Source organism: Molothrus ater, chromosome 16 (assembly GCF_012460135.2).
Source record: "Molothrus ater isolate BHLD 08-10-18 breed brown headed cowbird chromosome 16, BPBGC_Mater_1.1, whole genome shotgun sequence".
Classification (NCBI taxonomy): Eukaryota; Metazoa; Chordata; class Aves; order Passeriformes; family Icteridae; genus Molothrus; species Molothrus ater.
Window position 1 is genome coordinate 9081079 of NC_050493.2, and position 12314 is coordinate 9093392.

At 38.0% G+C, this 12314-nt stretch overlaps 1 protein-coding gene across 1 annotated transcript; it reads left to right on the forward strand.

Annotated features, from left to right (window-relative positions):
* The first annotated feature begins 7825 nt into the window (after positions 1-7825).
* On the forward strand, positions 7826-11320 carry TNFRSF17 (TNF receptor superfamily member 17). The gene is made up of 3 exons (XM_036392378.2): positions 7826-7859; positions 10165-10296; positions 11064-11320. The coding sequence occupies exons 1-3, from the start codon at positions 7850-7852 to the stop codon at positions 11318-11320; spliced, it is 399 nt and encodes a 132-aa protein (XP_036248271.1). The 5' UTR covers positions 7826-7849.
* The last annotated feature ends 994 nt before the right edge of the window (positions 11321-12314 follow it).

Here is a 12314-nt window from a genome sequence, read left to right on the forward strand (position 1 = left end):
TTCATTTAATAAATGCTAAAATGCTTTTCTTATTGAGAATCACCCATATAAATCCATTTTCATGTCATGAATTACTTAAGTGATCAAGACTGCTTAGAAAAGAGGAGTCTGGCCCAGCTTAGGGGTAACCTATGATGACTGAGGGGCAAAGAAACTGTCCCCCCACAACTGCAGTTCTTCCATCCTTGTGCTGCCTCTGAGCTGCCAGACCCTGTGCTGAGTCTGTCCAGCTCATTACATTTAGTGCCAGAATAATCCACTTTCTTTTTCCTCCTGGGCTACTCAGCTGAATCAAATAAGATGCATTTGACAAATGCCAGGGCTGGTATAAAGTAAGAATGGGGAACAGGACTTATTTTTTGGTGAGAGCAAGTTATTAATACAATAAACTATCCCAAGGCAGCTTCACCTCTAATCTGCAGTCTGTGGTGAGTCAGTCCTGCAGCAGTGAACTGGAGGGCTCTGTTCATATGGTATTAGAAACAGTGGTCTGTACTTTGGTAGTAACTTCCACCCAAGCTCCCACAAGCACTTTGCAGCCTGGCAGGGACACCTATGAAGTACCAATGTGCTAAAGAGCCATGTGAAGCAGAAGAGAAAGATGGATTTCACTAGAAAGCTCCAAACAGGTTAACCGCTTGAGGAAGTTACTTGCTCCCCACCAAGAGGTAAGTTTTTAAAATTCCATGAACTACCAACAGCCATAAAATGGAAAGAGAGTTGTTTTAGGGTGCTGAGTTACGATTGAATTGACTCAGTTTACCTTGACATCAAGTAACTTCCTGAGCTACTGCAACATGGGAAGAAACATTTTGGCTGAGACTGGGAGGAGCAGGAAAGGAATATAACCTCCCTTTCTGGTGTGGCAGCAAGCTGGGATTGGAGTGACACAGTGTGAGCCATACCCTGATATTTAAAGGTATTCAAATATGTACAGTAGCTATGCACCTAAATGAGTAGCCTGATATTTAGAATTGCTTTGAAGTCAGAAAGAACCTTTAAAAACAAAGCTAAAGGAACAAGTTATTTACTTAGGAGAAAGAAAGGACAGGAGGAAAGAGGTAAATTATTAGAAGGTTGACTAGGTGCCAGAAATGTATAAACGAATGTTCTTAAAGTCTGGCAAATTCTTTCTCCAGGTAGTCTGTGAGGTGTAGCTGAGAACTAGAGAATAGAAAACACAACTGTTTCACCATGATGGCTTCATTAAGAGCCAAGTCTCTCCTAAGCTTTACTGGTGCTCATGGAAGTGTCAGTGAATAAAGAGGCTTTTATATTTACACAAGACCATGTCTAATCCAAACTAAGACATCTTGCCCTGGAAACATCTTTTTACTGATTTGTTGTTCCAATACTGCTATTTAACAAATGCTCTTTCTGGCCTGCTCCTCTCCCTGTGCTGGGCGTTGGCAGAACTGCAGTCCATGAATTCCCTCATGGAAATGTATTTGAAGCTATTTTGTTGGAAGAATTTCAAATAAAAGTCTTCTTTAGTTTTCTAAATGTAGCACCAGAGCATAAGCTCTGTTTCACAGTCCAATCATAGAATTAGTCCACATCTGCAAAGGAATTTAGAATTTGTCTCACATTTCATTGTGGGTTGGCAATGAGTACTTTGGAGCTGGATTCTTCTTTTTGAGGGCTCCAATCTAGTTAAAGCCTTTTTTGATGGCTCCTTTTGGAGCAATTAAACACATACTGCAGGCTTCAAAAATGGCATAAAGTTAATTGGTTTTCTTTTAGATAGCAAAAGAAATACTTGAATTGCTACACCAAAATGCCAGTTTGTAATTTTGTGTCCATCTTCTCAGCTCTCAAATACCTCACATGCCCAGCTCATTATTTTTAAAAATAGTCATGTGTGTCTCTCACTTCTATATGTATACACAACCTTTATTCTCCTTGATTGTGTATCTCTAAAAAGCAAGACTGAAAGGTCTTTTTTTGCAAGTGCAGTCACCTTTTTTCAAGTGACTCTAACTGGAGGCTCAGAGTTCTCAGCTGTGTCATCTATTGCTTAGTTACCCTGTATTGTTTAGGTCTCAGAGATGTGTAAGGTGGGTTCTTGTTGGATCTTTGTTCACAATGCCTCTCTTTGAATGCACAGGCAGTGCAGCTCCTCCTTAGACAGAATTTCTTCTGTGGTTTTGTTACCCTGAGACTCCAGACTGAAAAATAGGAGTGGGAGAGTAGTTTAGGTAAGTAGTTTTTCTGTCAAAACTGTTGTGTGTGTGGGTTTCTTGCTATGAAAGCTCAAAAGAAACAAAGATGGGGATTTAGGCATGCACATTGTGAAGAACCTGTGTGTAGTTTATAAACCTGTGACAGTTAAAATGTTGTAAATAGCAGAGGGATTGCTTAATGTGGAAGGAATGTGCTGAGCAAAGAACGCACATCCAAGGAAGGGAAGAGTGAGATCACTTAAATGATGTAAACAGTGACTGAGCTGGGGCTAGGAAGGTTAGAGACAGGAGGGAATCTATTTTGGAGAAAGAGATTGTGGTTTCAGAGATGTGAAAGCCAGGTGTAGGGTTGGTGGGAGGAGGCATCATACTGAAGCAGCTGAAAAGAAATCTTGTGAAGCACAATCCAGATCTCTGTTTTTCTGTTTTTATGCTTTCTTTTAGATCAGCAATATTTTGATTAGAAAATTAACCTTTTGCTTCCTTAGAAGCAGCATGGCCAGCAGGACCAGCACAGTCACAGTCACTGCTGAGGCCACACCTCGAGTGCTGTGTCCAGCTCTGGGCCCCTCACGACAAGACCTGGACATGGAGGTGCTGGGTCATGTCCAGAGAAAGGAACAGAGCTGGGGAAGGGGCTGGAGCACAGATGATGAAGAGTGGCTGGGTATTAACACACTGTTTATTCCCAGCCTTTCTGACTGCAGGGACTCCCTGACATGGAGGAGCTGCTGGATGCTGTAATAACTCCAGGCCAGATCTCCTGCTTTATAAATATGGCAAGAGTTTTGGAACACTTAAGTTTTACATGGACAGTTTTCCATGCTGTCTGTCTCAAGGGAGGGGGAAATAGAGAACTGGTTCCATGTGGGATTTTCATGTACGTTCTTTTCACCTTCCTAATTCTCTGGAATTCCAGTTGAGGGAGCATGTTGTCCATTAGAGATCCCTTAAGATTTTAGTTTCAGTAATGACTAAAGCAGAATGGCATTATTGTTATGAAGGAAGAATAACAGCATCATGGGATTTTTAAAGCTGCTCTTCTATGGCTAGTTAACATGTTAACATTGTTGCAAAAAATAATTACTTCTTTATGGAATTGTGAGAATGAAATAGTGAGCTTGTTTCTAAATAGGCTTAATTACTCTAGAAGTATTCTGTGCCAGTATTCTTATTCCAGAGACAGCAATTTGCATGGGGAATTATTCTGGAGTAGTGGTGGCTGAATCAATTACAATTTCCCTCCTGTCTTGAGAGAGAGCACACATTGACACTGTGATGCTGTACATGAGAATTTGAAAAAAGTGAATGTGTGTTATTCAAACCTCTGAACAGCTAGAGAATTTGGCTAAAATTACCAGAACAAAATTTTATGTTAGACTTTAGTGTATGCCAAACACTTCACATAATTCATAATTGTTCCTGCACATTTATTTTTTGTAACTCCAATACTCCTGTTGGCATTATGTCACTGATGATTTTCAGTTTATTTTGTCCACCTGCAAAAATCACTAAAATAGTAGCATGTAAGAGATTATTTTTGCAACACAAAATGTGTTCACATTAAGAAATAAATTATATTTACATTCTGTAAAAGCTATTATACCAACACAAAAATGTCATTGGCATTCTAACAAGCATTGGCTTAATCCAAACTTGCTTGCACAATTCCTTTTCTATGCATTGTCCTTAGTGGTTACATAACTATTCTGGCGCATGTGGGATGTCAGAAAAATGAAAAGGTATCTTCTTTGCCCCAAGGGTTTGCAGTCTATTAGGACTGCTTTCCTGGGCTGTGCACTTCCTCTGTTCCATGAGCTGGTTCCTAGCTAAGTCAGCTTTGAACACAGTGGGGGATACAGAAGCTGTCTGTGATTTAATTGACTGTGTTTATACTATTGTTATTTTAATCACTATTTTAAAGGAACATTTTCTCTTCTGTTATTTTGCTCTTTAATCCATTTTGGAAATACTCAATGTAGCACCAGCAACATCATTCTTTTCAAAGCTGTGGTCTAATTAAAATGTGCTGAACCAAACAGGCAAAATCCACATTGTTCTTGTTTTTGCTCTGTGTGCAAATGACATTAAACAATATTTTGTCTAGGAGCAGCATTGTTCTGTGCAGCTTGTAAAAGTTAATGAACATGATGAACCCTTTAATAGCTCCATTCTTTTATTTACTAGCAGTGTGTACCCCATTCCTAGAACAGCTTATCTCCTCCCAGCCATACAGTCAAAGCATGCACTTCACAAAGATGGATTTCTGAAAAGAACCGTTTCAGAAAGTTTTAACACTGTTTTAGGAGATGACTGTCTGTTATACTGCTGTTCCTTGAAGTGCAATAACTTTTGAGAAGAAAATGTGATGGTTTTTGGTATGTACATTGGTCTTACAGATTTTTAGAATTGTTGAGGTGAGGTGATTTATAAGAGACTTTTTTGGGGGGGATTTATTCTGTAAATAGCTTTAGAGAATTGGAGAGGATCAGAGCAAGCCTGTAGTATAAGATTTGACAGTGTAGGTCAGTTGCCTTAGTGAGTGGGAAAAAAAGAGCTGTGCCAGCACAAAGCCATCAATGTAGAAGCAACTATACAACCAGAAGAATTCCTTTGTCAGCCTAGCTAATGTTGTTTGTGAAGGGAATGTTATAGTCCTAGCAGAAAACCCTCTTTCTCTTGGTAAGTGCTATGTAATTGTGCCAGCAGAATTTCTGAAGTACAGTCAGGCAAAAAAGTTGGCACAAGCTTCAACAGAGAAACCCTGAGGCAGTGCCAGAACAAAACTTTGTTGTTTAAGTTATGTGTGGTAAACAGATCTCAAGTTATTGTTCTGTGACAGATGAATTTCAATCTTTAATCATTGACAGGATGATATTACTTACTTTGATTTTCCATCCAGAGTTCTCATTTTATTATTTTGGCTTAGACACAATAGCTTTTCTCAAATTAAACAGTGAAAGATAAAATTTTTCTTGACTGATTTCTCTAATGTAATATCAATTTATCATGTCACAAATGAGAACTGACAAGGATTTCTGGAACTCTTGAGTTTCTCCAGATGTTTAACAAAACTAACAGTCAAGTTTGGGTTCATGGCAGGAAATGCTCTGGCTGGATGTTCAGTGCTTGGTGTGCCCATTTTCTGCCAGAGCAACATGGAACTAGAGGTGTTCTGCTCCCTTGGGAGAAGGCTGTAGGTCAGAAACATTTGTGTATGTCTGTGTACAACTGCAATGTGAATTTGTGTGTGTCTGTGTACAACTGCAATGTGAATTTGTGTATGTCTGTGTACAGCTCCAATGTGAATTTGTGTGTGTCTGTGTACAACTGCAATGTGAATTTGTGTGTGTCTGTGTACAACTGCAATGTGAATTTGTGTGTGTCTGTGTACAGCTCCAATGTGAATTTGTGTGTGTCTGTGTACAGCTCCAAAGTGAATTTGTGTGTGTCTATGTACAGCTCCAATGTGAATTTGTGTGTGTCTGTGTACAACTGCAATGTGAATTTGTGTGTGTCTGTGTACAACTGCAATGTGAATTTGTGTGTGTCTGTGTACAGCTCCAAAGTGAATTTGTGCATGTCTGTTTACAACTCCAAAGCTCCTGCTCTGCTGGGCTCCCTTCACCTGTACTCTCTTCACCAGTAAAAATTATTTGATTTCTTGAAATCCTGTTCAGCAATTTGATACCCTACTAGAACTGTCAGTACTAAAACCATTCTTCTAAATAACGATCAGAAAATATAATTTATACTGGTCTTTAGAAATTGTCCCCAGATGTCACTCCTGAGTCAGACAGAACAAACATTTTAGAAACAAATCTGAGAATTGGTTTTCCTTTTCTCTTTTTTCTTCCTGTTGTTTCTGCAGTTGATACTTCTCTTCTTGCATTTTTTCCCATTGCTCTCTGTAAGGATGCCAACCTCAGCAGGCCAACTTAACTTGTCTGAATCATTCTTAGAGGATATTTTGGGGAGTTTTTGAATTTCAGTTACAGTAATGTAACTGCAGAAATACTTCCCTGGCAATACTTTGTGATTTATGGTTAAATGATTATTGTAGTTGATAAATCCTTTCTTATTTTGTCCAACTCTGCAAATTTCTGCCATCCTTTTGAAGCAAAATCAAATTAAAAGAAGAGAGCATTTATTAGCATCAACGTGTAATTGTTTGGGAAGCCAGTGCAAGCACTGTAAATCCCATAACGGAACAAGAGCTGAAATGTAACTTTACTGGTAAGTGAGGCATATATTTATTATTCCCTAAAGGTAAATATCACTGTGGGAGAACCATCATTCCATACCATCATCTCATTTTTTTGTGTGTTTGCATAGTCTACATATAACAAATTGGTGTTCTGCTCAGAGGATTTAATGTGTATTATTCAAGGCAATGGAACAAATCTTAACATAACATAACTACAGTTTCTAAGTAACAATATCCTTAATGTCACTTAATGAATTTATTCTTAATGCTTCTGGTTTTTGTTTCATTCGTTGGCTGAATCCAATATTTTACTTTATAAACAGCTTCTCCATTCAGGTATAAGGCATCTCATATTAAAGCACACTTCTCCCAAAAAAGTGCTTTAAGCTTTAAGGGTTGTTTGTTTGGGTTTTTTTTTTTTTTTTTTTTTTTTAATATTAGCCCCTTGCTATCAAAATTACTCAAAACTGAAGGTTGCACAAAAACCCTGTTCAGCTAGAAAATGTCTTTCTTACTCCTGGACATAGATTTTGAAATAATGTGTGCTTTAGATGTGTAGTGGGATCTGTCAGTGGGATCTATTGCTTATCAAGATCAATTGATTACATGCTTGCTTTCACGCCCTTGAGGAGAAGAACTTCTGAATGTTAGGATGTGCAGAAAACAAAGGCAGCAGGCCATGACAACCATAATTCCTCACAGTTTTTTGAACCATTTGTTGCCTGTGTTTTTTCATTGCATACATCACTGGCACTGTGTACAGCTAAGGGAAAAAGGCTGGGACTTGAATGGTGGCTGCTTAAAGGAATGACACAGTAGAGACCCTTTACTGTCATTGCTGCCCAGTTTCCAATGTGTGAAAAATGTATTGCTTAATTAGCAAGGATTTGTGGTTTGGGGCACATCTGTCAAAAAAATTAGTTTATCCTTAAAGGCTGCAAGCTTTGGGAAATAGTGGTGTCCAGCTGTAGATGGAGAAGTATTGCTGTAAGAGACAGCATCATTCTCCAGAGCTCTGATGAAATGAGCTGCACTGTGCCTTTTACTTGGGGGGAAGTTTCCTAGAGTTTGACTGAAAACATGAGACTACTTTGTAATTACTTTGTGTCTTACAAGAAATATGTTTGAACTCTAACCAGCCATATAGGAAAACTTTCTGGCCAACTGTGAGAGAAAGCATTTCTGCCACAATATCTTAATATTCTATATATACAATCTCAAATAATTAGGCATAAATTAATTTCTACTGTACTTAGAGTTTTCAAATTAAGACATTGGTGCATTAGTTCACCAAATGTGGATTTCTCTGGTGGACTTAGTTGCATGTTGCCAGTAGGTGATCAGCTATTTATATATATATATATATTTTTTTTTCTATGTTTGTTTCTGGTCTTTTTTCCAGGGCCTAGGATGTAAATCTCCATGAACTGACTGGATTAATGAATTAAAGCTGTTTGCCATGTGGTCAGGTGAGCCCTCCAGCCCTTCCTCATGTTTCAGAGTACACAGAGTGAAGAGCAGGACTATGCCTTTCACTAACACCAAGACATTTAATCATCTTATCTGTATATAATCTAACCACATCTTTGGTGGTCTCCAGACACAGGCACATTTTGTTATTTCTTTCCTTGCTTTTAGATCAACATTTCTCTTGCAAAGTCCCTTTACAGTTTTTATGAATAGTACCAATATCAAGTTGAGTAGGTATCAGTTGTAGGATACATCACAGCAACACGTGGAGCAGGAGTGCATAACAAAGTCAACAAAGACAAATGTAAGGGGTTGCACCCCTGAAACAGCAACCCAGGAGTGCAGCAAAGGCTGGGATCTTTCACAGAAGTCAGTGGATAAAAGCTTAAAGAATTGGATCAGCCTGTCTGTCCTGAAATTCACTTTCTGTACCTCAGGGTACCATGAAGTGGTATCATGAACATCATGAAGTGGTTTCAGGAGTATCTTGAGATCACTGTTGAGAATGTGATTGTCCTCTCTATGGCTGAAAGGCTGAACAGCATCTTAAAAGCAAAACCTGAAATTACTCTGTGCATAAATGGTGCTTCATCAGAACCAAGGATGATATTGCAGCCATAACTGAGGTTTCTTCCTCCAGAGTGTGATTATGGAGGAAGGGGAGAACCAGTTTTATGACTTCAGCACCAGCACTGACTTCATAGAGAAAGTTTTAGCATAACCCCCAGTCTCTACCCTTATTTTCTTCTGTCACACCTAAATCAGATTTCATCAATTCCTCTTTATCCACTAATCTTGAAGAGGGGGAAAAGCCTGTGATGGAAAGCCTTGAGCTGTGCACCTGGCCCACAGAAACAAGTGCAGAAGCCACAATAAGCATTTCCATCTGCTAGAACACAGATCTGTTAGACTGCTCCACTAAAAACAGCTTGTGTATGCCCACGTGGTGCATTTTGTGGGAAACTAAGTCTCATATTAACGTGGTTTGAAATGGCAACTCCTTATACAATGTTTTCCTTTTATATATCTGTAGTCAAAAAGGAAATTAGCTTAAATATGATAAAGAAAGAGAGCCTGTAATTCTGATCTGTCTGTGGCAGTGATACTGGATAGAGGCAGCTATTGCTACTTGTTAGAAATTAAGTAATTTCTAACACTGCTAATTGCTAGAAATTAGTTAACTTTGTATTTAAAATCAATTCTATTAGAATAAAACATCAAGATACAAGTTAGCTGTGTAAACTACTTTCATTGTGACAGTCTGTAGTCAAAGCTTTTTATTTTTTCTGTGAGAAGACCAAATACATACTCAGAAATGTTACATTCACTGTGTATACCTCTGCCTGGCTGGGAAGAAGACATCCTATAAAACTTACTTTTCCATGCTGGGTACTCCAGTTTTAGCCCAATGACAGTTCTGTATTATGGAAAAATAAGTGAAAAATGCAGATAATGTTTTGAATCAAAATTGTAAAATATTAATATAGCACTTCTTCATGATTAGAATGTAATCTTATTAATTTTTTTCATGGAAATATGGTTATAAGCAAAAAAATAGCTAAAACCCCCAAAATGAACTAGGTAAAAATGCCAACCAAGCCCTAATAGGTGATAAATGAGGCAAATTCAGAATTGAGAAGCAGTCACCATGAAAAAAACGCCCAGTTTTAGAGACAAGAACAATTATTATGAACTCCTGCTTGGAGATCTTTCTTCTCTACAGTTTGTAGTACTTAGCACCTGCTCTAGAAACATCTTCTATAAATAACCATTTCCTGTTTCAGACAAAATTTACATTGAAAACTATCTTGGTGCAGCTGCTCAGTTTTCTAAGATTGTGAATTGTCAAAAAAGGAACAGTAATTCCTTGGGGGCTTCAGAGTTAAATCCTTTTTTCTGTAACATGATCCCATGTAGTGGAGCTATGATGGAAGTCCATTATTACTGCTAGCTGTTCTTAGAGTTGCTCAAACTGAGAACTGAGAAGCCTTCTGTAGATGATCCTTGCTCTTTTACACTCTTTCTGTGGCTTTGTAGTTCCATAATTACTGCTCCTGATGGCACAGTGCCCCAAAAATGAATACTTTGATAATTTGCTGCTCTCTTGTACTCCTTGTCACCTGCGGTGTTCCAGGGCACCACCGCCCTCCTGTGAAAACTCCTGTGAGAAGAGTAAGTACATTTCTGCCATTATCTGTGCCTGTGCTGGCCATCTTCATCTTGGATTTTGTACTCAGGTTTGATGTGTTGGACATGTGAGTTATTGTTTATGATTAATGTCATGCATCTCTTTTGTTTCACAAGGTACCGATTCAAGTGGAATCCTTTGGATTTGTTTGGGCATAGGGTTGATTTTAATATTCACTCTGTTTACCTTAATGGTCTTGTTTAAATGGAAGCACCTAAAGCAACAAAAAGAAAAACTGGAAAACACAGGTGAATAAATTCTTCATCAAATAATTTTAGATCATTGTACATTTTAGCTACTCTTAACATGTAAAAACATTGTACATATTCCAGATTCTCATGACTGTCTTTATTGGATTGTTTGGTCTTTGTTGGATTGTTTGGTATTCCTCAAATATTCTCCATGAAATTATCATAGTTATTAGGGAATAAATATCCAGATGTTGAATTGCAAAAGCAGCAATTTCTCTTTGTTGGTTCTGGATCCCATGAGGATTGTGTTGTTGTATATTCATACCTGGCTTACTTGCTGCTGTTTGAGAAATCATTTATGAAAACTTAAAAGCAAAAAACTTCATAAGGGTTTCACCCTCTGAATGCAAAAGGAATTGTTCCCAGGCAGAGGATACACATTCAATATTAGCTTTTCATTTTATAAGACTTTAAATAATTTTATTTAATATTGTAGTCTCTGAGAAGCATGTGTGGTATATTTGTGAAGGTGAAAAAAGGTTTTTTCCATTTTACAAATACTATATTTGTGAGTTTTCAGACACTAAATAATAACTGATTAGAAAACATGTTGAATAACTTCAATGCTTATTCTGAAGTAGAGGGTTGTATTGTCATAGAATAAAAGATTATCATATGAAGCTACATCTTAAAATTTTTACTATAGCTTAAAATTTTCACTGAGGTTAGAACATAGTTGGACCATAATGAAATTTGGATCTTTAACAGCTCTTTGTTCAGTATAGCATGAGGTATGTACTAAATTAACTTCTGTATATTTACAGACTCCTCTGTGGAGCTGAACAATATTCTCAAGGCTAATACTGAAAGCAGAGTGAACACAGAAGAAATTAGACACACACTTCCAAGTGAAACATTAATGTATTCAGTGGAAGAATGCACTTGCAGTGACTGTGGCTTGGTGAAACCTCAGACTGGCTGTGAAACTTCATTTCCATTACCAGCTACTGAAGAACGAGCTACTGTTCTAGTTACCACCAAATCTTTTGATTATTGCAACTATGTTCTGGGTGTTGGATGACTGGGAGGGAAGTGTTTTTGTACTGAGTAGTAATAAATGAGTTATTCCAGTATAGCTGTAAACCTTAATACTTGCAGTCAGTGGAGAAGGTAGTACATCATCCTTGGAGATCTCCCATTGTGCTTGCATTAACATTGTCATTATTTCTAATTATAGTACTTCATTAGTCAAGTATTTCTACATTATTCTCAGGCACTCAACTCACTAGTTTTTGGAATTTTTAATTTCAGAAAGTCCTTACATAGGACAGCTTTTTCTGCCTTTAGAGATTGTTCCTACTTACAGCAGATATATACAAAATAAACAAGTTTGCAAATATGTATGTTCATGTTAGACACAGATCTTGTGCCAAAAATTACTTGATGGTACATAAGGACTGTCCCAAGAGGCAGAAACGAAGACCCCAGTCTTGAGTAATTTCAGCACTTGAAATAGGAATGTTCTAAAGATGGATACCCTGTAGAGAATGGAGGCCCCTGGGTTCAGAAGATGTCACTGGGTCACCCTAAGGGAGGCTGTGGTGCTGGGGAGCACAGATCACAGAATGTCCAGAGTCAGAAGGAACCCACAAGAGTCACTGAAGTCCAGCTCCTGGCCTTCACTGCAGTCCCTGCAATCCCATGTATTTCCTGGTGGTACAGGCTTTCCTTTCAGAGCCAAGTGTTTTCAGACTGAGATTTATTTCTCTTTTATTCATTTTTTTTACTTACCCTTGTTACATTTACAAGGATAGGTGATTAGTCATGCTAGACTACTCTGTGGCCTAAAATTAGGAATATATTTCTGTCACCTTGCTTTGCAAGCATTAATGATACTTTCCTAATATTAGGCCACAATTTTATTCCTGGAAAACTGCAACAACAGAAGCAACAACCACAACAACAATTGTCTTTATTTGTAGCTAACATTCTACTTCAGGTTCCTGCATGAATGACGAATTGAAGTATTTCACTGCATGAAATTCACGAATGATCGGCTACAGCATCATTAGGAG